The 27773-nt window shown below is 42.5% G+C and overlaps 8 protein-coding genes across 8 annotated transcripts; 4 read left to right on the top strand and 4 right to left on the bottom strand.

The window, feature by feature from the left end:
- Nucleotides 1–10: 10 nt before the first annotated feature.
- BDB00DRAFT_805810 (uncharacterized protein) lies at nucleotides 11–675 on the bottom strand. Its single transcript, XM_053122219.1, has one exon. It carries the CDS (start codon nucleotides 515–517, stop codon nucleotides 23–25), a length of 495 nt encoding a protein of 164 aa, XP_052983554.1. The 5' UTR covers nucleotides 518–675; the 3' UTR covers nucleotides 11–22.
- A 130-nt stretch (nucleotides 676–805) lies between these two features.
- Nucleotides 806–2196, top strand: BDB00DRAFT_805809 (degradation of aromatic compounds). Its single transcript, XM_053122218.1, has 3 exons — nucleotides 806–1275; nucleotides 1373–1506; nucleotides 1595–2196. Exons 1-3 carry the CDS (start codon nucleotides 1011–1013, stop codon nucleotides 2069–2071), a joined length of 876 nt encoding a protein of 291 aa, XP_052983553.1. The 5' UTR covers nucleotides 806–1010; the 3' UTR covers nucleotides 2072–2196.
- A 1516-nt stretch (nucleotides 2197–3712) lies between these two features.
- Nucleotides 3713–5351, bottom strand: BDB00DRAFT_926145 (uncharacterized protein; the record flags this gene model as incomplete). Its single annotated transcript, XM_053128834.1, has 3 exons — nucleotides 3713–4645; nucleotides 4762–4934; nucleotides 5044–5351. 3 exons carry the CDS (start codon nucleotides 5349–5351, stop codon nucleotides 3822–3824), a joined length of 1305 nt encoding a protein of 434 aa, XP_052983552.1. The 3' UTR covers nucleotides 3713–3821.
- Nucleotides 5352–6148: 797 nt separating this feature from the next.
- On the top strand, nucleotides 6149–7518 carry BDB00DRAFT_805804 (RmlC-like cupin domain-containing protein). Its single transcript, XM_053122217.1, has 3 exons — nucleotides 6149–6420; nucleotides 6535–6850; nucleotides 6965–7518. The coding sequence occupies exons 1-3, from the start codon at nucleotides 6198–6200 to the stop codon at nucleotides 7377–7379; spliced, it is 954 nt and encodes a 317-aa protein (XP_052983551.1). The 5' UTR covers nucleotides 6149–6197; the 3' UTR covers nucleotides 7380–7518.
- Nucleotides 7519–11757: 4239 nt separating this feature from the next.
- On the top strand, nucleotides 11758–13778 carry BDB00DRAFT_951952 (major facilitator superfamily domain-containing protein; the record flags this gene model as incomplete). Its single annotated transcript, XM_053129595.1, has 5 exons — nucleotides 11758–11948; nucleotides 12039–12155; nucleotides 12256–12444; nucleotides 12520–12922; nucleotides 13018–13778. The coding sequence occupies 5 exons, from the start codon at nucleotides 11758–11760 to the stop codon at nucleotides 13606–13608; spliced, it is 1491 nt and encodes a 496-aa protein (XP_052983550.1). The 3' UTR covers nucleotides 13609–13778.
- Nucleotides 13779–15558: 1780 nt separating this feature from the next.
- Nucleotides 15559–16610, bottom strand: BDB00DRAFT_22930 (uncharacterized protein). The gene has a single exon (XM_053116561.1). The coding sequence runs from the start codon at nucleotides 16228–16230 to the stop codon at nucleotides 15652–15654; it is 579 nt and encodes a 192-aa protein (XP_052983549.1). The 5' UTR covers nucleotides 16231–16610; the 3' UTR covers nucleotides 15559–15651.
- Nucleotides 16358–17638, bottom strand: BDB00DRAFT_886635 (ADP-ribosylation/Crystallin J1; the record flags this gene model as incomplete). The annotated part of the gene is made up of 4 exons (XM_053128433.1): nucleotides 17286–17638; nucleotides 17005–17173; nucleotides 16738–16898; nucleotides 16358–16578 (listed from the first exon to the last, which is right to left on the bottom strand). The coding sequence occupies exons 1-4, from the start codon at nucleotides 17356–17358 to the stop codon at nucleotides 16358–16360; spliced, it is 624 nt and encodes a 207-aa protein (XP_052983548.1). The 5' UTR covers nucleotides 17359–17638.
- A 4476-nt stretch (nucleotides 17639–22114) lies between these two features.
- On the top strand, nucleotides 22115–26187 carry BDB00DRAFT_926141 (uncharacterized protein; the record flags this gene model as incomplete). Its single annotated transcript, XM_053128833.1, has 9 exons — nucleotides 22115–22160; nucleotides 22395–22652; nucleotides 22756–22952; nucleotides 23026–23261; nucleotides 23346–23418; nucleotides 23481–24004; nucleotides 24100–24175; nucleotides 24273–24406; nucleotides 25911–26187. The coding sequence occupies 9 exons, from the start codon at nucleotides 22115–22117 to the stop codon at nucleotides 26149–26151; spliced, it is 1785 nt and encodes a 594-aa protein (XP_052983547.1). The 3' UTR covers nucleotides 26152–26187.
- Between the last annotated feature and the right edge of the window lie 1586 nt (nucleotides 26188–27773).

The raw sequence follows: 27773 nt of genomic DNA, 5'->3' as shown, positions 1-27773 counted from the left end.
TACGATACAACAAACAGAAAAACTAGTGTGCCTTCATGAAAGGGGGAAAGGGGGGCTTTTGAAGAAATACATACTGGCTCTTTACACCTCGTCGACCACGCTCTGGCTCGTAGACACAAGAGCCTTCAGGTCGTTTCTTCTTTACACATGGCCCACATACTGGCCGAATACCATCGCACTTGATCTTCCGATCTCGACATTCCTGACAAGCCAAAGAAACCTTTTGGCGTTTTGCCGGTCGAGCGTTCTTGCTATTACTGCTATCGCCCGGTTGTTGTAATTGCTGTGTTGTTGCAGGTGGAGGTGGCTGTGAGAGTAGTAGTTGTTGCTGTTGCTGTTGCTGCTGCTGCTGCTGTGGCGGACCGGTGCGAGCAGGTGAATTTGGTGACATATATTCTGTGGAGGTGGGCGTTGGTAATGGCGGCTGTTGCGAACGTTGTTGCTGTTGTTGTTGAGGCAAAAATCGTCTGTCGAGTGGAACAGGCTCGGGTAGATTATTAAGTTTTTCTTCCGCCATTTGGTCTGTCTGTTGAAACAGTGTTGATCTATGGCGCGATTTCAGCAAGGGAGCAGCAGTATTGGTTTCTTTGCGCAGGCACTAAGATTTGTGCGGGACTCTTTGAAGCGTCCCCACATTCTCGGTGGAGAATTCCCACTGTACACCCCAAAGGGCGGTGATTGGCTGTGATTAACAAGCTTGGTCATACCGGCTAAAACCAATGATGGATGAAAGATGAACGTTTTAGCATGCAAAATCAGATGCGGAAAATGATCCTATTGGATCGGACTGTTGCGCTGACTGCAACTACACTGTGGGGATATTGTGGAACACAAAGTTGATGCAATTTGGCGCGGTTGTTTGTGGAGTTTTCTCCATTGAGGGCGGGCACCGCTTTCCGGGTAACGAAAAAAAAAAATAGGATTCATATAAAGGCTGTCTCGTTTCTTGGGTTCTCTTCTTTTTTGTTTTTCATCTTCACATCACCTTACATCACAAACATACACACATAATGTCGCCCGTCTGGAACCGTTTGATCCGCTTCGTTGCTGCTGACAGCAAGGTCTACTTTGGTGAGCCCATCGTCTCTGGTGACGCTACCGTCGACAAGCTCTTGGAGGCCGGTTCTTTGGAAGCCAAGGTCGTCACCGGTGATGTCTTTGCCGATGATGCCGTTGTCACCGACCAGGTCGTCAAGGTCACCAGCCTTTTGGCCCCTCTCTCCAAGGACCAGATCCCCATCATCAAGTGCGTTGGCTTGAACTACAAGGCTCACAGTACGTATACACGTCTTAATTGTTATTAATATGGCTTCGAACGGGAAAAAAAACAGATGAGAGAATGCCATTAACGGGAAATTCTTTTCTGTTGCAGTTGCTGAGGGTGGCCGTACTCCTCCTCCCTACCCCTCCATCTTCATCAAGCCCAGCCACTCGCTTGCTGATGCTTTCGAAGATATCCCCATCCCCAAGCTTGCCCACGAGACCCTTGACTACGAAGGTGAATTGGTATGTATTGGCTGGTATTGCGGAAAGGAACAAAAGGAAGGAAGGAAGAAGAGTATTGTGATTTCTTACGAAAGGTGGGCATTGGTAGACCATCGTCATTGGCAAGACCGGCAAGGATATCCCCATCGAAAAGGTCGGCGAGTACGTTGCTGGCTACACCGTCGCCAACGATGTCTCCTGCCGCAAGTGGCAGCGTGATCCCAAGTACGCTGGTGGTGTTCCCCAGTGGTGCTTCAGCAAGGGCTTCGACAAGTTCGCCCCCATCGGCCCCGCCATCGTCTCCCAGAAGGTTCTTGGCGACCGCCCAGCTCTTGACTTGACCACCCGTGTCAACGGTGAAGTCCGTCAGTCCACCAACACCTCTGATCTTCTCTTCCACGTCCCTGAAATCGTCTCCTTCATCTCCCAGGGCACCACTTTGGAGAAGGGCACCATCATCATGACCGGTACCCCCGCTGGTGTTGCCATGGGCATGAAGAACCCTCTCTGGTTGAACAACGGTGATGTTGTCGAGGTCGAAATTGCCAGCATCGGCAAGGTCTCCAACAAGATGGCCTACGCTTAAATTGCATAACCCTTTCTTTCTGTTTGTTTCCCCATGTCGCTTTCTCCACACACACACACACACACACACATCGCTATTGTAATATAGAAGTCTCTTTTTCTCGCTCCCGCTCACTCTCTCATAGATTATCTTCCTCTGTGAAGTGAACTGAAAAAATAAAAAATGTTATGTGCATTGCTTTTTTGTATATCCCGAACTTATTGTCATCTGTCCCAAAATCTTTTCTAAAATAGTCTATTGAAGCCATGTCGGGGTATCTGCATTCTGTGATACAAATGGCGCGCTTATTTAACTTTAGTGCTTTCGTCTTATCTCGGTACGCGTACCCGCATTGCAGCGTGGCTGGATAATATTGCTACTTACCTGTTTGAAGGTTTGAATATACATGACACATTCGCTCGGACATAAGATCCGTCAAAGAGATTGATGAGGTCCTGCTTCTTCTGCTGAAACAATGTATGCACAATGCAATGTAGTGTTTGCGGATGGCAGCCACTACCTTTAATCCATGATATTGCTCTCTGCACAACGAGCCGATCATAGAGCCCATTCTCTTTTCGGCGTTATAACTAGTTTTGTCATTGTTGTTATAGACAACTACAAGGATTGATCTGCAATCGCCGAGTGATATACATAGCACGATCCCATTATGAACTTGGAGGTTGGTATAATCTAAGGTAATCGAATAATACTACAAGACGGCTTTGAATGCTCCCGGTATAGTTATGGAATGGTAGCAGGAACGTTCTATCTTCTTGTCATCGGATTAGTGATGATGTAGATATATCTTAGCTTTCGAAATCATCAAGTATACCATCTTAGATAATCAATACTGTCTTTGATGACATATGCCACCATTGAATTCACCCGGTCTTTCGTCGCTTTGGTCCGGCCGTACCTACATGGTAAAACGTGAAGCGGTAAAAAAAATTGCCGTTCAGCCTATGCATAAGTTACATATGCTTAGTGTAAGTGCTTGAATCATCTGTTGATGAGCTAACTAGTAGCACCGTAACCTGGACTATGAATAGCAAGAAAAGCGGTTAGTGCAATTTCATTGATGACTATATTAAAGCATGGATAGTAGACTAAGCTATGCCTTGCGATATATAGGTTGTATTGTGCGCTTTTTTGCTATGATATTTCATTGCACATCGAATAATCTTTTCGATATCGATATAAATGTTGTTGTCTACTAGCAGATCACCTTATCATATGGTATAAAGTCTGTTGTAGACATAATCACAACTAATAATACGAACCATATATCGTATCGAAAAGTGGTACTGTAGTACCTTCCTAGTGAAAAGCATAAAACGTCAATGGCCTTGTCATTTTGTTTACATGGATATAGAAATGACGAAACACAAGCTCTTCGCTTCAACGCGACCGAGTTACACATAAAAGGACCGAAAAAAACTTTATCACAAAAAAAGCCGGCCGCATCCATCCGATGGTCGGAAATTTTCAACCTAGTTTAGAAAATTACACCAAATCCCTGTAAACAAAGAGGTAGTGATTAACGTAAAACGACAAATATATTTTTCATATACAAACAAAAAGGGATTTTTTAAGTACACTGGTAAGCTATCCCACAACCAGTTGCGAGATAATACAGGAAAGTTTAAACTATGTTGGAGGGTTCATCTATGTAAGGGTAGTTTTTGGAAGGTGTGTGTGTGCGTGTGTGTGATGGGTTGGTGAATACGTGAAGGATGTAGGAAACAGGAAAAGCAGATAAATAAATCATTTACAGGCGAGCGGAATCGGTGGCAATGTCAGAACCGTTTCTGAATTCGGCCAAACGTCTTCTGGCCTCAGTGATTGCGTTGTGACCAAAGAGCCAGGGCTGGAAGTTGCCATCGCCCCACTGATTAGGGTTCTTGGCGCCAGCAGGCAATTGACCCTTCATACCCAAATCACGCTGGATTTGCATGTCACCATCGGGCATGTGCCAGATATCACCATTCTCGTAAGCTCCCTTCTGGATGACTTCAGCACGGGGACGACGCATCTTTTCGTACAAGGCCATCAAAGCGGGGATTTCATCAACGGACTGGAGATCAGTGAGAAGTTCACCGAGAGTGGCACCATCTTCGACAGCTTGAGCAGCGCCCTGGGCGAGGTATGGAAGCATAGCGTGGGCAGCGTCACCGATCAAGACAATGCGGCCGCTGGAGCTGACCCAGTTGCTGAGGACGGGAAGGTCGGCCAAGGTCCACTTCAAACAGCCGGTGACTTTTTCCAAGACCTTGCGGATGATGGGATCAAAATTGTGGTAGTGCTTCTTCATTTCTTCCAAGTTGCCAGGCTCATTCCAGCGACCGACGGCAGCAGCGCCAGGGTGAGACATGACAAGGTTGTACAATTCACCGTTACGGATGGGATAAGCCATGATGTGGCGACGGTAGCCGATCCAGCAGTTGGAGTTGGGATCATCCATAAGGAAGGCAACTTCAGGGTCGGCGCGCATCAAGGCAGAAGGGACAGTGGCACGGTAAGCGCAGTTAGTCGAGACGCGAGGAAGGACTTCTTCATCGGGCATAACAGCCAAACGCACAGCAGAGCGGATACCTATTTTTATGATTAAAGGGAAAAAAGTTTAATTGAGAACCAAATTTCATGATACTCTGCACGATTCTTCCCTTAATTCCTTTTCAATCCACATCGTAAAAGTCATTGAAGCATACCATCAGCACCGATAATCAAGTCGAACTTATCGATCTTGCCGCTTTCCAAGCTAACAGTGGTATCAGCTTCGTTTACAGACAGGACACGGGCATCCAAGATGACGGTAGCGCCAGTCTCTACGGCAGCATCGTACAACAACTGCTGGTAATCAGCACGGTGAATGAGCCAGTAGCTACATATGTACAGAGAACAATAATTGTGAGTTAGCAATTCTAGCCCTGCGATGATAAAGAATCATATGCATATATCCGTAATCGTAAGTGGGTAGGAATAATACGTACGGGTATCCGTAGAGTTCGATCATCTTGGGCTTCAAGGGGGTGGGGCCAATCACTTCACCGGTGTTGTATCTTCTCATGTTGATGTTGGCGGGCCAGACGACCTTCTGCTTGAAGCGGTCAAAAAGACCCCAGGCATCCAAAAGACGGGAAGTATTGGGAGGAACTTGGATACCGGCACCAACTTCGCTAAGTTCCTTGGCACCTTCATAGACAGTGACGTTGTGACCAGCACGGCGCAAAGCAATAGCAGTGGCGAGACCACCAAGGCCACCACCGACGATACCAACGTTAATAACAGTCTTGCCCATTATGTTGTTTTTTTAGATGTAGATAAAATAAATGTAAGGTGAGGGGGAAAAAAGTGAAGAATCGAACAAGTCAGTTCGATGGGCTGGTTATATATCAACAAACGCATGGATCAGACTCAGTGTAGGGCAAAGAATTCCGGGGATCATCTACTGGAACGGATCCCATTGGTGTATACGTCCGTGGCCTTACCTACGCAGGTGATGATAACGCGGGCCATTTCAGTAACACAGCGAAAATCTGGGAAAGTGGATCTCGTTGGGTTGCATGACGTCGGTAAATTGTATAGCTTCTCTACGGTTCGTAGCGAGCGTTTTCCCACCCCAATGACACATCTCCTGAACCTTTGCTAAATGCAATAGAAGATTTGCCCATTAGCGAACACCTGTATGCAATCTGCTGTCTGCAATTGACCATTTTTGCATAACATCTGTATAATGTCCTGCCCCTTAGGCATACAGTATCATACTTATTTCTGGCGAAGACTCTTTCTGGACACTTCCCCAATATGGTTTCACTTGGTGGCCATCGCATCATACTGTACGACCCCGCATTATTGGGTGGATAAACAAAGTGGAAAAGATCTAAAACTTTCTACCGCAGGAGGGGAAACAGCTCGGGTGATTTTTCCGTGGTTAATCCCCCAAAACAAATTGAAAAGTGGAGAAAAATGTGGAGTAAAAGAAAGAACGGAAAGTTCATCCGTAGGCCCTTCAAGTCATTTGTGGACAAAAAAATTCAAAAGACTGTCATCTAGCCCCATTAGACTATATAAACAGCGAAGCTAGAAAAGTACTTGGCTTTTTTTTAACACTCTTTTCGATAAAATTACTGAACAAAAAAAAACAATGGCTGAAGACAAACTTGGATTCTTGAAGAACTACCCTGACATCAACGCCGAGCCCTTGTGGACTGTCATGGAGGCCATGGTCCCACCTATCCCTTCGCCCAAGTCCGTTCCTCACGTTTGGGAATACCAAAAGATGCGTCCGGCCCTTATCGAATCCGGCAAGCGCATTAAAGCCGAGGAAGCCGAGCGTCGTGTCCTCATGTTGATCAACCCTACCATGAGTAAGTTATTCCGTTGTTGCTGTGTAAAGAAGTGGGAGTAGTGGGCTTGTTTGGGTAATTGTGTCCACTGGAAGTGTTTAGGAAGCTGACACTTTGTTCTTTTTGAACCTGCAGAGGCTCCATGCACCACCGATACCTTGTACGCCGGTCTTCAGCTTATCAACCCTGGTGAGGTCGCTCCCGCTCACCGTCACTGCGCTTTCGCTTTGCGTTTTATCATTGAGGGCGAGCGTGGTTTCACTGCTGTCGAAGGCGAAAAGATCACCATGGAGCGCGGTGACGTTATCTTGACTCCACCATGGCAATGGCACGATCACGGCCACGAAGGCAGTGATGTCATGATCTGGCTCGATGGTCTCGATCTCCCCATTTTCCAAAACATTCCCGTCAACTTTGCCGAAATGTACGCCGAGCCCCGTTACCCCAGCGCGTAAGTCTTTTTTTTTAAAAAATTCGTTGGGAAGGGAAGCGAATAGAAGGAGCTTTTAGTGTGTGTGTGTGTTGGAAAGCTTATTTTAACATATGCAATCTTGGTATACTTTAGTCCTGCTGAAAACAGCTCGTTAAAGTTCCCCTGGGCTCCCGTCCAGAAGGCTTTGGATAGCACTGGTGATGCTTCTTACGCTTCGTATACCTACAACAAACCTGATGGCAGTCCCCTTTCTCACATTATTGGTGGTGCTGCCGAGCGTATCGGTGCTAAGGCTGCCTCTCCCGAAATCCGTGACACTTGCTCCAAGATCTTCCACGTCTACGAGGGTACTGGTTATAGTGAGATTGTGGATGCTAAGGGCAACAAGACTGTCTTGAAGTGGACCAACAGCGACACCTTCGCTGTCCCCGCCTGGAGCGGCATTACCCACCATAACGAAGGCGACGAAGCCGCTTACCTCTTCAGCTACAACGACAAGCCTTTGCTCAACAACCTGAACTTGTTCCGCGAGCAGCAGAAGCAGTAAACTCGCCTCCTCCTTTGTTTCTTTTTGTTCCATTCCCTTTCTTGTTCGACAGCTTTTCCCGCATCCTATCTTCCCCACCTCCGTCTTTGTGTATATTTTTTGACAAACCACTGTATCTATGATTTGTAATAAAATGAAAGAGAAATCTTTTGCTTTGTAAAGAAAAGGGTTGGACTTCCAGCTTTAGTTGTTTGCTTACTAGACAAAAATGCATCATCTCGGGAAGCATTACTTTGTGATACCATGCTACTCTCTGACTTATTCCCTTTGCTACAACATAGAGTCACTCTTTTTCTTCGCACCTACTTTCTAAAGCTAATTCGTCATGCTTCTGAGCGAGTACAGTATATCCTATTGTTTGTATCGCTCAACGGAATAAGTACATGGTGTCTTGTCGATGCATCCACTAGACGAAAAGCACACGAGTATAACGAGCATAAGCTTTGTATTCGGCTATAGGGCTGTTTTATGTTCATCACACAGCTTCATCATGTGTTCAAAAGCCCTGCGGTAAAACGAAGCCTATTCAATCATTATAACAAGCTGAAAAGCTCTTCATCTTCATTCCAGACAATATATTCGTGGAGTAAGCACTCCTTGGCCCGGGTAGTCGGCGATTTCTAAAACTCGAGTTTCCTTTTACGTTCTTTTTGGAAGGTGGTTTCCCCGCATTTTAATCCTACTGGATTTCAATTCGTAGCACAAAAGCTTCCTGGTCAACCAAAGAATCCGGTAACAAATTTTGCATACGTAAATAGATCCCACGCGCGCTTCGAAATCAATGAATACGTATACATAAGCGACATTAAACTGTTTTTCCTCAGCGTTGCATGCTTTTCCCACACGAAGCAACGAGCCCTTTCTCGGTTTATCCGGTTTCCTGAAGCGCAAAGAACATGCGTCGTACTGCATATTTAGTGACGGGCAATTAACGCTTTCGTGCTGATGTACCACTACAAGATCCAAAGGAAAAGGTGATTCTTTTTCTTTTTCTTTCTTTTCTTGCAGCAAAATAGTCAGCGCTACTTTAGATTTCTGAGAATGACAAGTAAGTCTTCTGGGCGCCCCATTCGAATGGACAAAAGTTATGTTATGTAAATAACAAACCCGCTATCGACCAAGCACTATCACACATCGCCATGTTTTACACTGTTTTCAAATGGACTATACGTGAATATTTTTTGCTTCCTGTAGATATGCTTATGACTCATGATGTTGCATGGGTTGTTTTCTTATCGTTTAGGCTTTGTCGGATCAATTAATTGGTGAGGTGTTCTAATACCTATTGGAGTGTGCGTGTGCAGGGAAGAATTTCCAGTGATTCCATAATCGTTTCTCTCATGGTCGCCCCTTCCCACGAACCAGGTAAGTGCAAGCCTCCAACCGAGAATATATAAACATACGGTTTTTTTAAATTGCTTTCGTATGTTTCTATTTCTTTTACTTTCCTCCTTCAAATAGTACTTACATTGACTGTTTCTCCGATACATTACTTTTTCCAGTTTGTGATTTCAATACAGACCCAATCTACAACTCGTGCGATCCACCTATTACCAAGCCCTGCTAGCAGACTTAGCCCCCCTGGCCATAAGAAAAAAAAAGTCGAGGCAGTGCTATGCTGCTTTGTTTCATAACAAGTATGTGAGCTATCGCTACTGCCGATAGACAAGGAGTGATTTGTTTGCCTTTCAATTGCTATTTGAATGCTTTTTCACCATTACTAATAGCTTTTTACTCGAAGCAGCTCGGCTCTGAAAAGCGTCTGTGCTATATTTGCCTCCCAGTAAGTGCAATGGTTAATCTAAAAAACCACAAAGCAGGCATATCTAGTAACTTTTTCAAGCCATTGATGTACTAACATATAAATTACATCAATAACAGATCTCATACTGCGATAAGCTGCCATTCCAGCTGGCAATACATTTGGTTTAACACGTATTTGGAAAGAATGCATCGCATAACCGGGACTCATTTGCATTTTAATACTATTGTTGTCCTTTTATATGAAGGAAAGTTTAACTGCAATTAAGGTAAATACAAATAAAACATGAAAGTGATATTTATCTTCTGGTTTTTTTCTCACTCATGTAAGTCGGTCTTATAAGTTACTCGTATAACGCTTCACTTGTAATAGTCTTGCTAAGTTCATTGTACATAGTCAGATAATAACGACAGGATCGCCCTGGAAACAGAACAATTCTCATTGCTGCGATTTACATACAGCATCTATATCTACCAAACATGATAGCAAAAGAAGGTATTACTGATAATGTATAAGGGTATCTAACGGTCCACTATACAGTAAATCATTTGTCCTCCTGATAATGGAAAGTGGTTACCTACCCGAATACTCTGCAGTATCTAAAATATTTTAGCTTATGTTATCTTTGCAAAAGAAAGGTCATCAAGTATTAATCAAGCGTTTAGCGAACTGATCAAGGTAAAATCAAAGTGCTTCTAAACAAATACGCTAGTAATCATCAATTTTTACCAAAGTACATGAATCAAGCACTCTATTTTAGAAGTAGCCGGTTGCTTTCGATGTCTCAATATACTAGGCGAAGTTACCACTATGTTGAATACACATCTATCCACCCTCTCAACGTCGGTGATCGAACAATCTTCTTGTGTCATTTGTGCGACCTTTTCTTCAAAATGATCAATAGTAAGTACTGCCTCGAAGGAGCCACTACGACATACTTTTTCTGTGTCTATATGAGTTAAAATACTTCGTTGGATGCATCAGTATACGTGATTGAATATGAATATTTTGCGTAAGATTTTTCATAGATAATGCTTTGCGCATAGCAGTGCACCGTCAACCAACTGAACCTACTACAGCAAAATTTTTTATAATATTCTCATAGATTTCTTTATAATTCAAGAGCAAGAGCTTATATATGAGTAGTATTTAACAAGTCGATACTGAAGCAAGTCCTTTAATTCTCTAGGTAAGCGGCACATTATTTCAATACTTTCAATATGAATGCTTTCGTTTATCATATTAGGTAATATGACTGTTACAAGTCATGGCAGATCTCGATCAACTTGAAACGAGCAAAAAAGATTAATGAAATGTGACTCAAACGATATGTAATTTGAATATGTATTGCTATGAAACTAATGTACCATGAACATTCTATAGCATAGATCTTGCCACACGGTAGTGTGCCTTTGGTGGCATAACGATACCATTAAATTTTTCCCTACAGCCTTTGTAACGGTGTTTAAAAACACCTAAACAAATTCCTTCTACCCCTTGCTTGCAGACGAGCCGTCTGCAAATAGGGTGGGAATTTCCTAGGTGAAGGGCTGTAACGGAACACGTTCCACTTGTGATTACAGATTGACTTGATGCAGCCTAGCCGTGTCAAATTCATTTTTCGGCCTTCGGAAAACTTTTGGCCAATAAGGTCGTTTCTCGGGCCGCATTTTTGATATATTTTTTGGGTGCGGGTAGTCAGATTTGAATTGAATGATTAACCGAAATATGGGGACTTTGAATCTTTCGTGGGGTAGGGCAGTCTTACTTTGTTTGGCGAATCTCACGCAGTTTGCGTTCAGCGCGCGCAAACAATAGTAAGATCTTTGCTCAACAGTTTATTGGTCCATCAGCACAACTTGGTGGCAAATGGTTCTTGATCATTATATACAATGATCAAGTACGGATAGCTGTCATTGATAATATAACTAAAAGGTTAGAAGCAATGAAGACCAAGGTGTTGGCAGTCTTTCTATCACTAAGTGATATTTTCTAGATAGCAGATAAGCGTGATTGCTTTCTTTTGATCTCCTTTACTGCCCTGTTACCCAAAGTGTTACCTGGAAATAACGATATATTTAATCACAGCTCAATCAACAGATAAGTGCTACACCATCAGCCAATGAAAGTAAGAAATAGAAGGGATCCTACTTCCGTGTATTCTGTTGCGTGTCTAGTCTTGCTGAATAGCGACAAATACGCCTTGTTCTTTTATCCATGTCTTTAACATCTGGCCCACACCTTTTCCTTTAGCGTTTCTTTAGAGCAGCGACAATCGTACATCCGACACATGTACTACCGCCTGGAGGTACCCAGTAGGTTACCCGGGCGGGGAATGTGGGGTAAACCAGCGAACAATTGCCTAGTATAGAGTACTAGGAGGCGTAGCTGAGTTCGTCTATCAACCGACCACAGTTTTTTTGTCGACAAGACTCTTGTTGTTGGGTTGATTTTCACGGCGGATAGGCATCCAATTGGCTGCACCGTCTATTTTCAACCGAAAATATAAATATCAGAACGGGAGGAACGGACAAAGAGGGGTTTTGATTCAGTTCTCCACATATTTCCCTCCTCCTTCTTACCCCACTTCCGTTTTGATATAAACTAAATAATATCATGACGGAGAAGGTCATCGTTGAACACAAAGGTGATGAGACATCGTCAAGTTCAATTGAAGACTCCCTTCGTGAATTGCCCACTTCCTTGGATGAAATTGATCCCAAGATTGAGGCAAGCATTCGACGAAAATGCGATAAACGAATCCTTACATCAGTCACACTTTTGTATCTCTTCGCGTTCATTGACAGGTAAACACGCATTCTAACATATAGAACAAAAGAATGGAACTTGTGCTCTAACTCAATACATTTCCATAACTGAAAAAATCAAAATTCTAGAACAAACATTGGAAATGCTAAAATTCTTGGCATGCAAGAAGATCTTGATTTGGAGCGAGATAATCGAATGAGTATATGTTTGACTGCCTTCTTTATCACATACATTCTTTTTGAAGTGTAAGCAGCATAATGAATTGTCAGTTTTTCTGATGCTAAGTCAAATCTCCTTTTGATCTTTTACTGTTTATTAACTATTTCAATGAAAATTTTACATTAGTCCTGGCAATATTCTTGTCAAAAAGCTGGGTCCAAAGATTGCCCTTCCTGCTATTTCCTTCGCTTTCGGCCTGGTGACCATGTGCATTGGCTTCTGCTATAATTTTGGTGGTCTCTTTGCCGGTCGTTTCTTCCTTGGTATTGCTGAAGCTGCCATCATGCCTGGTATTTCGTATACCCTCGGTACTTTGTACGTACATCGATGTCTATACCAGATCGAATAAGCATAGTGGGCTCAACATTTAATGCTCTTTACTCTACATAGTTACCGTCGTCACGAACTGATTACCCGTGTTGGTATCTACGCCTCATGCGCCAGTTTGGCTGGTGCTTTCGGTGGTCTGCTCGCTATTGGTTTCTCCTATATTCCACCATGGGGTATTATGCACACATGGCGTAATATTTTCTTCTTTGAGGGCATTCTCACAATGATTGCTGCAGTAATTGCATACTTTATGCTCGCCAAAAATCCCGAAACTGCCTCGTTCCTGACTGAGGAAGAGCGTAGAATTGGCCAGCTCCGAATTCAGCTCGAGTCTATGACCAGAAAACATGAAGATCTCAAGATGGCTCACTTTAAGAACGGCATCTTGAACTGGAACACCATATTCCTTTCACTCGGTCTTTTCTCCTCGCTCTTGTGCATGAACTCGATTGCCGTCTTCATGGTATGTTGTTTAACATGAAATGATAGTACCTTTCCATCATCAAACTCTCCTTGCTTTTACAGAGTAAAAACTAACCATGGTCGATATCATTTCAGCCTTCGCTTCTCTCCGAAATGGGTTGGGGCACTGTCGAAACTCAATTGTTGACTGTACCTCCCTATGCTCTTGGCTGTATAATCTGCATCAGTTCCTCTATCTTGTCTGATCGCTTCAAGACGCGAGGTATCTTTTTGTACGGTATGGCAGCACCTTTTATGACGATTGGTTTTGCTGTTCTCATCGCTTTGCCTGACCATATGGGACCACGCTACATGGCTATTTTCTTTGCCACGGCCGGTGCTTTTACTGGCAGTCCCATGTTCGTCGGCTGGCTCGTCGATAACACTGCTGGTCCAATGACTCGTGCGATTGCTAGTGCCTTCTCCATCAGTGCTGGTTCCATTGGTGCTTTGATCTCCACTTGGACGTATCTTCCGGAGCAGGCTCCGGACTACCTTGCTGGAAATATCATTAACTTAGTTTGTGCCATTCTCGTCTTTGTCGGTGCCGGACTTGGTACTTTCTACATGAATTGGGAGAATGTGCAAAGAGAAAAAGGCAACCGTGACCATATAATCGATGGTCTTACTCAAGAACAGATTGAGGACCTTGGCCACAAGCATCCCAGCTTCCGCTTCACTCCTTAAGAACTTTGTTCTACTATCCTTTTTATTCAGTTTTTTCTTGGTTTAATCGAGTATATATATTTATCTCAATGTCTAATCCGTTTTGTACACAGCTGTCTCCTCCCTCTACTCCTCATCTCCACCTAATGTATATTGATCCCCTTTTACCGTCTTCTATTAATATAAATACCTACGTTCTAAAAAACATGTAATTGAAATGTATTGCTAATGTAGTTATTCTTGCTTACAAAATCTGTTCCTTGCTACTGTCATTTAAGAAACTGTACTATAAGGTATGGATTAGTTACCATCATTGGTCGTGAAATGAGTTTGAGCCGTTGATTCTCTACATGACATTGTTTCGCGTGCGCATACATTAAGCAACACCAGATGTTTGTATAAGCTACTAACACTCATTGTTGTTGCTTTGGTGTAAGATGTAGTTATACTTTAAATTTGTACAGATTATCGTAACCTTTAGCTCATGATCTTTTATAAAGTTTAGATGGCTCCGGCCCATAATGATGCACATTCAATAATAATTTATGCGCGAGGAAGCAAGATTATATATCATATGTCCATTGTTCCTGATTCTATGTCACTCCCACATAACGGTCTAGCTATCATGTATGTATTTGGTTTCTGTTCAAAGATAGCCAAGAATGTAGCTGTCTATTCTGCCACATAGTGACAATGCAGAATGTGGCTATGAATTTCTTAGCATTATATAAATAGAGAAATAGGAGTGATTGGCATAAATGGGCATGATAACTTTCCATCGCTTGTCTTGACGTGGCCCATTTGTTCCAGTTTTCGTTCACTCGAAACAACAAGAACTCGTAGCTATCACTTGCAAGAGTTTTCTGAATGGTGCATATGTACTGTATGTATGTTGGATCTTGATCAGAAAAAAAAACTGCTGACCTTTTATTACATGCAACTAATTACGTCTTACCATATCACATAACGGGAAAAAGGTATCAAAGCCTCAATAGTCAATAGAAATTGGGTATATATGATACCAGTATACTATTAAGGACGACGGTAAGTCTCCAATATCGTGCATAAACAGATATGCATCATGTGCCTATAGCACTATCTTTTGTAGAGGGTATGTATCTTTGTCCGAGATTCCGCAAGTAAAATGTGATCGTCATACAGTTGCTCTGTATGGCCATATAGAAAAACAAGCTCAACAAGGCATTAAAACACGCGTGCATGCGCATACTATGTATACAGCACTTTATATGAATTATACTCTGAAGAGACCTATCCGCACCAAACACGTATTCACTTTAAATGAATGTTTGCACTGAGGCTTAACGAAATCCCCACATAGACAGTCTGGTTATTCTGGCTTAATATCTTTGTTCAACGATATTATAATTATGCCGTAGTACAACATATATACATTAGATAGTACGTAACTTAATATGTTGCAGAAAAAAAGAATCAGGCGAACTAAGTTTCCTGCACAGTGCATATTTATGAATGCACGACGACAACAATGTCCTGACCATAGTATGTAACAAATTGCGTTGTTATCTTGTCTGTGACGCACATTATGTTATTATAACGTAAATTCAATAATTTTAAACCGCTTTGAACACGGATGCTGTCGACTAAATAAACCAAATTACCAAACAAATATAAAGAAAAGAAAACGAGAGGAAGGGGGGATCGGATAGGGAGGAGTAATGTAAGGTGTGTAGGGAAGAAAAGGCATAATACAGTAAGAGTAAAAATCATTAGCAAATATGTACTTCGAGTCAGTCTGAAAAAAAAAAGAGATAAAAAAATTGGGTGTATGTAAAAGGTGCGAGCAGAAGAAGGGAAAACCGTATAGTGTGTGTGAGTGTATATGTTGTAAATGTGCATTTTGTGTGTTGTTGTTTTGTTATTGTTGAAGTTGCTGTGTGCGTGATAGGCATAAAAGGTAGTATATGTATATATAAGAAAACAGAAAAGAGAGAGAGAGAAGGAGAGAGAGAGATATTAGAGACTATGTGGGCGAGTAAGGAAGAAAAAGTGCGAGTGCGTTTGAAGAAATTGATGACGGCTTATTCAAAGAAGGTGGCAAAACTCTTCAACACGGTCTTCGAGCCATTCCCAACGCTTCAAACCAATAACCCAATCACTTGGCAATTGATCATATCCGATACGCACACCGAGCAAAGCGCCAGCAACTGCTGCATTAGTACCTGCGTCGCCACCCTGCATCACAACATCCATCAAAATCTTCTTGAACGCAGACGCTGTTTCGGCTTCGCTCTCAGTTGGGATCTGGCGAGTGAAGGCATAGATGCTTGTACCGAGACACTTGAACGTCATATCGTCGAGCTGATCGAGATTCAGCGCTTCGATATTGGCAGGTGCGTGATAACAATAGTCTAGTAACTGCGTGTAGTAAGTGTGTGCGCGCTCCTGGTCGGCTTCAAACAGTCGAAACAGACGATCTTGTGTTGGCTCGATCAGGAGGTGCTTGTTGATGTCGATAACAGCATGGACGAGCGACATGATGTGCTCATCCGTGGTGAGGGTGTCAATATAATGGTCCGTTGCTGGCTGGGCAAGGCCGCCAGCAGCAACGTGTGCAGGCGGTGGATGAAGACTCGGTGATGGGAGCGGAGTGTCATCGTTCATAGCTTTTTGCTTGATCTCAAGATCTTGTGCGCGGAGTATCCTAACAAATGATTTATATAAGCTACTTACCCTGACTCCCTCGCGTGCCGCGCGCTAACTCTTTGCTCTCTCTTTCTCTCTCTCTCAGCTATTCCGCCAGCTTCCCCTTCTCTTCGGAACCCCTCCAACGTCCCTCCGAAAAGCCACGTAGAACGTACCGAGCCACCAACGTTGATAGAATCACGCAAGTGATCATGCACCGGGGATCAGGCCGATCGACACAGGCACGGCAACTTTCTGCTGCATTCTCAATCACAGTTGTACCATCCCAGAATTTAGGCACTCCCAACACTGCCGATCGAACCAAAGCTCCATTGTATCCGTCGCGTCTCTGTAAAAGAGTGTGGCATGAGTATATTTTCACGATATGTCTAGGCTAATCTCCTTCAGGTCTCTTTCACTCTCGCTCCTTCTTTGCTCCTTGACCCTCTTTTTGTCCAATTGGGTAGCATCAAACTTTTTCGGGACCGTTCTCCGGTATATTTACCTGATCCGATGTCCGCTGCCGCACATCTTTCTCTAAATGGATCGCAAGTTTCTTAGCAAACGCTTTGAGGTTGAATTGTCCTTCATTCTCGACCAGAGTCTGGATCACCAAGAGCAGTTGGTCCATGTCGCCACTGTAGTCACTGTTGATAGGGATCGTTGTTGTTTATTAACATGGTGTGCATGTTTGCCAATAGCACAGAATGCGGAGAAATTAGCAGGTAATAGAGGGAAGGGAGTTTTCCTTACTTGTCATCGTATAAACGACGATAGCCATCGCGTCGAAACGGCACTTGGCCATCAGTGTCTTCATCATTGGACAGCCCAAACTTGATGGGGCCTTTGCCGTAGGCTTGTCTGATTTCATCCCGAGTCATGCCTTGCGTGGCTATACCGAGACTATCGCCCAATACGGCGCCTTTTGAATCCATAACACGCACATATAAACGCAATTAATGACAGCCATTGATACATATACACACACACACACACGCACTCATGCATAATGTTGCCATGTGCCGTTTTCCTACCAAAAATCAGGCCCTTTACACGCTCGATAATCTCAGGGCGCTTTAGCTTGGAGCAACCAGAGGGAACTCTCATATTCTACTATCGTGCGGGTCTCTTGTTAGTGAGCTGCCGACCAAAACAAAACAAGAGAACGACAGAATGATTGTTTTGTTGCGCAGGGAATTGACGGGGTCGCAGAGTATATACGAGGGCGATACGTACAGACCTACTACACACTTGTACCGTTTCAAATCAGAACAGCAGAACCAAGCCGCTAGTTATTACGTGTTCGACGTAAGAGGAAGGGGAAAAAAAGAAAGCAAGGTTGAAGAGAAGAAAAGAAATGAAAAGAAAAAAGAAAAAAGAGGAGCCGGAATGCATATGTCTTTTGAAAGTGCGTGTGACGTTACGGTTTTAAAATAGAATTGAGGTGAAAAAGCAGAAACTTTTCTACCAATTGACCCTTTCTCGGTCCCTTTCGAAATAGCAACGCACTATATAAAAGACTAAAGTTTCAGTATTAGTAGCCCCCTTGGTCTCTCTACCGTGTTACCTCTCTATCGTGTTATTCTTGTACAGCCAGGCAAGCTCCTTTACGTCGTGTCAACCAACTTGGCATGGCAGTGTCCCAAGACCTACTATCTTGTTTTGTCCAGCTAACTGACAAATATTTAATATGTGCGCTTTTTGTTCGGCGGTGATCGAATCGGATGATAGTCAAAAAACTTCTTAAAGAAGGCATCCTCGTTTAGAAGATGCGGCGGACCATGAGGCCCGCGCATCATCCGTGTTATACTTCAACGATCTTCCGTTTGCTATATATAAAGATAATGGCATCTAAAAACGCACACGTACACAGAGTAATAAGGCCCCACCAGAGACTAGCGCAGCGTTATAGGGGCTATTACTCTGCTTCTCCGTTTGATAGTTGAATAAAAAGAACTAGTGGAATTCATGAACTCTCCACACTGTTTTAAAAATATCTTTTTTTCTTTTAAAAAAAAGATCCGCATTTACGACTTTATAGTTGTAAGAAACGTGTTTGTGCAGCAACAAAAAAAAAGCACTCAAGTATGTGTATTCCAGTCGCTTAATAATCAGATAGACTAATTTTTATTTTGAGCAGCTTCGCATTGACAAGCATCGTCATAAACAATATAAGGGATCGTCAAGCCAGTGGATGCAAGGTGGAGAGATTGGGAGAACTCGTCTTCGAATTTACCAAAGTATCTAGTGCAGGAAATAACAGCTGCAGCCGACCTGTTTCTTTCGAGTTGCTAGCAGGCCGCCTTGTTTGCATTATCTTTGAATAGCCAGCAGCAACAGCAGCAGCAGCAGCAATTGAAACAATTGTTTACCACAATAAGATGACCCGTGCAGCAAAGATTGTACTCAGCGACCTGACTGTCTGACCGATTTTTAGCCCACTTGCTCTGTCACTATCACCACAACAACTACCACCGCTTACTATGGTTTGGATATGTGCATAAAACCAAAAGTGATCAGCAAGCGCTTATCCCAGATCTTCACATTTTTTCCCTCTTAAGCATGAAGTGATACACATGGAAAGTTAAGATTGAGGTCGTACCGTCTAAATATAACTGTCCTTGTCCTACCGATCAAGCCGAAGAAGAAAAAAAGCTTAATTTTTATATAGAGCAAGGGGGTAGATAAAAAGAGGGGAGAGAACGAAGAACAATTGTACGCTATGCACCTAATACGCCAGTAAACGTACTGTTGTGTATATGTTGGTGAAACAAACACGAGGAAACAATATGTCAGAGGAGCATAGTGTATACACAATCAAAGGTGGCGTTAGCATTCTCTTCCCTTATTGTCAGAACCTCAACAACCTCCTTTTCTTCTCTGTCTCCGCTCAAGATAGCGTATGCGTCGGATCTTCTCTCTCGAGCTATCGTGCGTCATACTAGGAAAAGAGTGTCTGAGCGTAAAAATAGATAAAAAAATGATGTGTTGCGTGGTTATATGGTATTGATGCACGATACATAAAAACTTTGCAACATCGAAAGCGAAGGGGGATCTCCACTTTGTCATGTGCCTTCACTGACCTTAGCCTTCCTGTTCCCACGATTCGGATTATGATGTTTTGATATTTTGTACTAATCTTGCGTTACCATAAGTGTGTGAGCGTGTGTAACAGAAACGATGATGATGATGATGATTGCTCAAGCAAACTGAAATGGAAAATGAAGAAGTTATCATAGCTAACAGCTGCATTAGAATTGACAGCTGTTAAGAAGATGGCATGATGCTACTCAAGTCGACTGAATATTGATGCGCTAGACCCATGAGTGATATAAACACAAAATGGTACACATGTTGCATGATAATAGCATTCCCGCTGCTGCTCTTCGAGTGTATCATACACATCTGCAATCTTGGTCAAGTCAGAGAAGGAGAATATGTGCGTATGATAAGCAATAGGTGGATCTTTACATAGTGTATATATGTATTATAGGTTTAATTTCCCTTGTTGAAAATAATGCATGTTTCATACAGATGTCCGAAATGCGGAATTGATGTTCTCTGGTGCCACTAGATTTATGATGCAGTACGACCTTGATCATCCATGAACATAAACAACAAGTTACTACTCGCGTTTGTCTCTGCTTACAAATATATACAAATACAGGATTTTGCATCCGATTAACCTGGATGTATTTTCCATTTGGCAGTATTGTGATTACAGTTCGGCGCTCGATTTAAATATGATTGGCGTCCACTTTGTGTATTTTGGTATTGTAAACCGCTGTCATCATTTAACTGAAATCACAATGCTGTCAAATGGAGATACATCTACGCCGAGGTAAAAATAGTCCAAAGCTATAATTTGGCAAACTCCTGTAATTGCATGCGCAAGTGTTTCGTCTAGGCATACATCTCCATCACAAAATTATTTAAAAATTGTAATAGCATATGCTTTTTTTAAGATGCTCATCATTGTTGTGTAGTGTCTTCCTTGTTCTACTTATATAGTGTGTGCGTTGAACGTACGCTGAACATTAAATATTTGTACCAGCTTCGCTGTCCTTGGAAATGGAAATGGTTGAGGTGGATGCCATGGCAAAGTCCGCATCATGTGTTTTACCAAAGCATTGTTTCTGGTTTCCTTATGCAGATTACATGTTTGCAAGATGCAAGTAGTTAGCAGCCTCTATTTTAAATCCGTCAGAATTTTCAAATCCTTGATTTCTTGTGCGAGGCTTCCTGTTTTAGAACAAACACGAACACGAGCTTGCATCATAGGGGCGGCCAGTTTCAAAAGATTGCTGAGTGCTTTGGTGGAATATCGCAACGCATCGCGGTAGCGATCATGTTGAATAAGCTCACTAATGAATTGTCTACTTTGCGCTTTCATAACGCTCGCATCTGCTCCATCAAGTCTGTCATATGTAGAAGGTCGATGCATAGTGTTGAACATAGAAAGGTAGGTTTATCACAGTCTGTTCTCGCGTCCGTACCTTGTGCCACTTTTTAATTTCAGATATGCCTATCAGAAAGTGGGTCCCTTTCGTCTATCCCGCGTGCCTTGCTGCGTGCATGTTGTTGCTACATAATGTACATATGACGGTAAGCTATACAGCACTAAGTCTTTTATTAGGCTCAAAGATGTTTTGCCTTCACAATACCTGGTATGAAAATTACATAGCAATGGCGGTAGTAATACATAACAGTTTCTTTATGACACGAAAAGACATTTGTAGCAAAAAGTAAGGCCGAATAAATACAGTACAGTAAACAGTGATATCAAGACGCTCATAGAAGGATTAGAGCATACTCCTTGTTACGTAACTGTTTCGCTATGAAATGGCGCAAACTGAAGCAAACTAGTGATGCTCTATAAGGACTAAACATCCTCATAATAATACTTCTTAAAGATTGTGTCATTGAAATAAGTCGAGAACAAAGGAAATTGTATGTAGCATATGTATAATGTGCTATGATTGATGATATGATAAATTTAAGCTATGTAAAGATGGGGGTAGGCGATACTTGCGTTATTGGTGCTGTTGCCATTGATGGCATAACGAAGACAAAACATCGCTATCGACCTGATGATAAGTGTCTTCTGTAGCTTCTTGTTTGAGTGATTCAGTGACCTTTATCCACCTGCAAACATCAATAACAGACTGCATTTTTTCGTTATCGCTCCTTAGTGGTATACACAGATTGACAATGAATGTACTCTGGAAGAACGTCATGTACAGGGCAATTTACTGGTACTGCAATACCTTCCTGGGTACCGGGTCAATATGTTTATTGTCGAATACGCGGATTTTTTCGCTCTGTTGCAAGAACAAACAGTATGCAGCCTCAGAACCAGTCAGCAGCCGATTCCATGAAACGCGAGCGAACGAAGGCGGGCGTGCTCTGGGCTTTTCATGTCGTCAACAGCAGCGAGCACATTGAGCAACATCTGACGGATCACTCTGTCAAGTCCATTCATAAACTAATGTGATGATATCGGCATGGCACTTGGTAGAAAGTAGCAGAGGAGGTTCCATCTCTATATATGAACCTTCTTACCTTTACATATAGTAAAAATTTATGTGAAAGTTACTACCATAAACATTTCTGTGTCTTTCAATTAAGTAAAGTAATGATATGGAAAACAATATTTAGCAGTATTAGTCAACCGTGCTGCAGTTGCTCGGATGCTGTAGTTATCTTCTATCATTCAATGCCTTTTCCGGTAGCAAGAAAATGACTTTGTTCGATGAAGATCATATACTCTAACTAGTCCAAAAGCCGTTGTACTCATCAAGAAAGTGTTGCAAAGTCGATTTTCAGTGACTATCCTTCTTGTCTTGTTAATGTCAATCATAGTATGGACCAGGCAGAATCCTCGACTTCCAAGGGCTATCCAACGGAATGTAGCGGGGACAACTGGCTGTCGCAAACGTAACCATAGTGTATACTTGTTGGCTCACCCGATTGAAGATCAATGGTCATTTACACTGAGGGTCACTACGCTGCTGCTGTTCTAGCGGGGGAGAGTGTTTGCACGAACGAAGCAAAAAGAATAACAAAACCTATTGCTCCGTTAATTTTAGTCCACCGCTGGTTTCTCTCTCTATCACCTTTTTGCATAAATCACTCCAAATCAGTTACAGCTATGGGATGGTTCGTTGAGGACGGCAACATCTCATTGAGTGGTGCCCTTCTTGCACTTTTGTGTTTGTACCTGCTCGGTATTCGGATTTTACGACTCTATTTATTTGACCAAGCGGGTCCATCAGTTACGCGACCTCGACCGATCGTGCAAGTTGTAGTGCTGGGGGATATTGGCCGATCGCCACGCATGCGTTGCCATGCTGTTTCTCTTGCTGATGCTGGATGTCAAGTTGATTTGATTGGTTATACGGGTCAGTGTTGTTTAAGAACTATCTTTGAAAAATGAAGCGTATGCGGTGAGGGCATCTATGAGCGGGTAAAATTGATATACATTATACGGGTAAATTTTGTCAGATACGGCACCAGGAAGCCGTGTCACCACCAACCGCCATATTCGAGTAAGACGCATTCAGTCTGCCTGGTCAGTTCCCGAGGGCATGCCCCGCTCCTTCTATCTCTTATGGGCACCTTTCAAAGCAATATTTGTCGCGTGTCAGCTTGTTTGGATAATGGGCTGCATCACCCAGTACCCGGATTTCATTTTCGTTCAGGTACATAATCACGACCCACAAGAAAATTGCGAACAATTATTCAAAAAGCTTTCTCTCTCTTTATTCAAAATAGAATCCACCGGCTATTCCGACATTGGTTGTTGCCCGTGTTATTGCAACGTTGCGCCAGGCCCGGCTTGTTATCGACTGGCATAATTTTGGCTTTTCCGTCCTAGGGATCAAGCTCGGCATGGAGAACAAGGTTGTACAGCTTGCGAAACGTTACGAGCAGTATTTTGGATACAATGCGTATGCTCATTTGACAGTGACGGACCGTATGAACCGGGAACTGGTCCAATGGGGAGTTGGGCAAGTAATATACAAAGGGGGAGCAACGGATGAAGAAGGATGTGAGTGCCAGACAAAATGTTAATGTGGGGTTCTGACATATAGTGGACGTATCATTACATTCAAAGATCGGCCCCCATACCACTTTACGCGACTGTCGGATGACAGAATACACGAGGTAGATGGGAAAAACAACACGATTAAACTTGCGGTAATGCGGGAGAATAATGCATAACAAAGTTTTTAAGCACTGTACGACTCGATACGCTTGTGAGACAACAAACACTCAACGCGTCTGGTTTTCTTGGGTATGATGCCACCGCTTCAACGAACAGCAACAACAACAACAACAAGTCTGGGGACTTGTCGTACTCGTCTATCTCGGCAGATAAGTTCCGAGACGAGAACATCCGGCTTGTAGTATCCGCCACTTCATGGACCGAAGACGAAGATTTCTCGATTTTACTCCGAGCCATTGAAAAGTACGAAGCGTATGCGAAGAAGGAAATATGTCCAAAGCTGCTGTTCGTCATCACCGGTAAAGGCCCGCTAAAGAGCATGTACGAGGAGCGTATCTCTAGAATGACGCTGGAACGGACGCGTATCGTTACAGCCTGGCTCGAAACCGCCGATTATCCCTTGCTGCTTGGCAGTGCTGACCTTGGAATATCGCTCCATACGAGTACAAGCGGAATGGACCTGCCGATGAAAGTCGTGGATATGTTTGGATGTGGCCTTCCAGTGTGTGCCGCAGCATTTGAATGGTATTTTTTTTTGGTTATTTTGAATTATGCCATCATGAAGGAACGATGTTTACACGATGGATCGTATGTGGCAAAACTAATCTGACTTATCTAAGCTTGGACGAGCTGGTTGTCCACGGAAAGAATGGTCTGGCTTTCTCGAATAACGTAGAACTTGCGGAGCAGTTGATGGTACATATTTATTTATTTTTTACTGAATACTACACGTTGCCCTTTCCGTCGACTATTTGGCTAACAAGCCCATCGTTGCTCAATTTTCGGGTGCTAGGATCTATTTGTGCGGGAACCGGATAGTCTCCGGCGGTTACGCAGCAATGTCATTGAGGAATACAAGGAACAAAGCTGGGAGAAGCAGTGGAAGGATATAGTCAGCGACATTTTCATTCCTTCAACAACATATTAGTATTAGTAAACGATGATACACACGTATTCTCATATGCACAAATACCTACGTTTTTCACAGCATCATTGAGATTCTTTCCTATGCATCATCAAATACTGAATGTTGTAGGACTTACAAAACTGGACGTCAGTTGTCGGCAGAAGCTCGATGTGAGCAACACTTTATTGGCTTTATTTTTGATCCGTAGTTGAAGTCGATGAATTCTACATGTCAAGAAAACTTTCGTCAGTTCCAATCATCATCAACAACTGCCGATATCTGATGTAAATAGTAAACACATGGTGCAGGCTTGCATGATCGAATGATTTTCAACCCTAAACAATCCTCTACTCAAAAGTTGGATATCAGCAAGCCAGCAAAACCACCTGATACTGGCACTGGTTATACTTCTGTTATAGTCGTGCTACATATCTTTGACACAAACTATCATTAACGGTATATCCTAAGAGTTGTGTTAGATGTACAGAGCTAATTGTGATCCTGATTTCTTGTGCATTTGCCGTGACAGAAGGCGCGCAGGCGTCAAAGGCGCGTTCTTGCATAGTTTCTTGCCATCGCTATATATGGCGATTGGCTTTGTCCGGTAACGTGGTACAAGTGACAAAGCTGACTGCAATGCCTAAATGTGTCTTTATAGGCAAACGTAGACATAAAGCAAGCAATCGTTGCTTGACATTAAGACACCATCGTGCTTTTATTGGCATTATCAGCTTCTCAGACATGGTTTGCTGTGATAAAGTAGGCAAGCATCGGTCGATTTAAAGTGTAGAAATTAGATATTTGATAGCCGCAATGAAGTTGAGATCAACCTGCTTTACATATACGTGAAGGCTAGAATATCGCTTCATGAAATGCAATTGCCGTAAGCTTACCGTGCATCTGAATGACTGATGGAGTGTGTAATATTTGATATGCTCTGTGATACACACCGTTGTTGAGCTGAGATGCATATTCTTAGCGCTGGATGTGCAGGTCTCAGTTGTTCATCTGATTCGTTACCTTATTTTGTATGTTCAAGTGCATCCACTGTAAGTACACAACATATGAAATAGCGATCTACGACTTCTCGAAAAATTCAAAAGATATACAACCAGTGTCACTACGCATAAAATATTTAAGGATATCAGAGCGTCATGTTCGACTGTTATGTTACATACCGCTGAACCACTACAATAAATTTACTGTTGGCAACAAAGAATAAAAGCGACATATATAATTGAATAATGATGCTGTCGATAGGAAAAAACTTTGTTAATAAATGAGCCCCAACCCAATTTCTTTGTAAGTGATGCTGCAAAGACTTTTACTAGCAGTATATATAGTAGACCTCAATCAGAGAGTTGAATAACAACACTCCTCTTCTTATATATTATAAACATTATTAACGGATTTCAAATTTATTATGAATTTTATGATAGGGTAATATGCTGTGTAGTAGATAAAGTCGACGCTGAAGCACCATTTGTTGTTACTGAAATCAACAGAGTCTACTAATTACCATAGTAGCACTGTATCCTTATTCACATCTGCCGACAAGGTCGTTGGTATCATCGACAATGCAGTTATTGCTGCAACAGTTTCCGGCATCCGCGACGGTGCACAAAACTTCGGACGTCAAACAGCCAAGTGGGTCAACGGGGATTACATTCTGGGCGCAAACCTGAGCCACCAAGCCCATAGCGAAAAAGATCAGCACCATGAAGATAAAAGTGTTCTTGGCATCAAAGAGAGTCATTTTCGGTAATAATGTATCGCGTTAAAGCTGTAGTAGTAGTAGTAGTTGTTGTTGTTGTGATAATGTTTTTTAAAATGCGCAACTTGGTCCCTTTTATAGATTTTCGGATTGCTATATCATAGAAGCTTTGTTTCTAAAAAAAGTTGACATGGCTAGAAAAAAACTAGAGTCAAACAGGACCATCATGCAAAGAAATACGGTCGTAGACATGCTTATGGCATAAGTAGAACAAAATTGCGGTAGAGTATCACTTCGAAGAAGCAATGAACATACTTTCCTCTTCTTCTAGTTATTGTTGTTGTACTCACAGGCGCGCATATTAGTATCTCAAATGTTTGATGTAATACCTACTGGTCGCAATATATAAATCTCAGTACTTACGAGTAAATTTCGAAGCACGTTTTTATTATCGTGTAGTGGTCTGCGTAGCAGCAAGAAGCCGATTTTGGGAAAACCGTCCAATGAGTGGATTTGCAGAAGGTGGTGTCCCACAAAGAGAAGAGAAAGAAAGACATGCACAATAGCCATCACCAACAAAGTAACATTAGCTATAACATGACATCTCGGGAATTGAAGGTGTTGTCAATAACGGATACATAATATCATTGATAACTGGATACTGTAAGCGACAAATAATATTATGTCGCGTATGCACGAGAGTTGCTCAAAGCTTGATTTCTCTGGATTTCCATTTATCGAGCTGAAGTGCGGGTTCCTATCCGTGCTTCTTGCAAAACCTCAGCATAGGTCAAGGAGCTTCTCTGTAATAGAACAAACTTACTAACCTTTGATCTAAGTGACACGTCAATGAAGCTCGAGTTGTAACACACTCGCACGTCAGTGGCATCGTTTGTATTCCTTGAATTATGCTTATTACTGCTTCGGAATTCTATATTTGTACTGTTGAATTCAGCAGAACGCAATTTCCTGTTCCTCATAAGTTTTGAAACTGAATTAAGGTAGAACGAAAGTTAATACAGTACACGTATTGCTATGCGTATTTTCTTTTGGAAGAAACTATATGATACTTACTTTTTAACGCACGTTTGAAAACTCTTAAGCATTATCTAATGGTTGCCTGAAAGCAGTTTATGACGCCTCCAAAACCTAGGTTTTATTTAACTAAGATGCATTTGCAGGTCTTTTGTTCCACAGTAACTGATGGATTTCTCAGTACTTATAGTACAGCCTTGTTGAGATGTAAGAATAGCAAGAATTCATCCCTATTATCTTAGGACTAGACTTCGTGAATATCTCGACGGAGCCATTGTAAATCTTTTTCCGACAAGCCCTTTTTAAGCGTCCAGTGACAAATTCATTTTGTTGACGATCAATGGCGAGTCTTGTTTGTCACCGAGTTCTTTGGCAACGTTGTTGTTGGTGCTTCCGTCTTTCTGTTGTGTACTTGCTTCTCCGACATGTTTGATGAGATGATCGCGTAACAACTCTTCACTAACATAATAATCCATACAGCAAGGGCATGAATACAGTGGACAGAGGTTACCTGCTTCTCAAAATTATCGATGTAATGATATATTTGTGTGCTCGAGTCTTTCTGCGGTCGTCGGCCACTACATGCAGGCACAAAAAGGATATCGTGTGATTATTCAATTGATGCATGAGCTTTTATT

This window comes from Zychaea mexicana (assembly GCF_025766255.1).
Source record: "Zychaea mexicana strain RSA 1403 chromosome Unknown BDB00scaffold_10, whole genome shotgun sequence".
Lineage (NCBI taxonomy): Eukaryota > Fungi > Mucoromycota > Mucoromycetes > Mucorales > Lichtheimiaceae > Zychaea > Zychaea mexicana.
The sequence above is the reverse complement of the archived record's forward strand: the minus strand, read 5'-3'. Positions and strand labels throughout refer to the sequence as shown.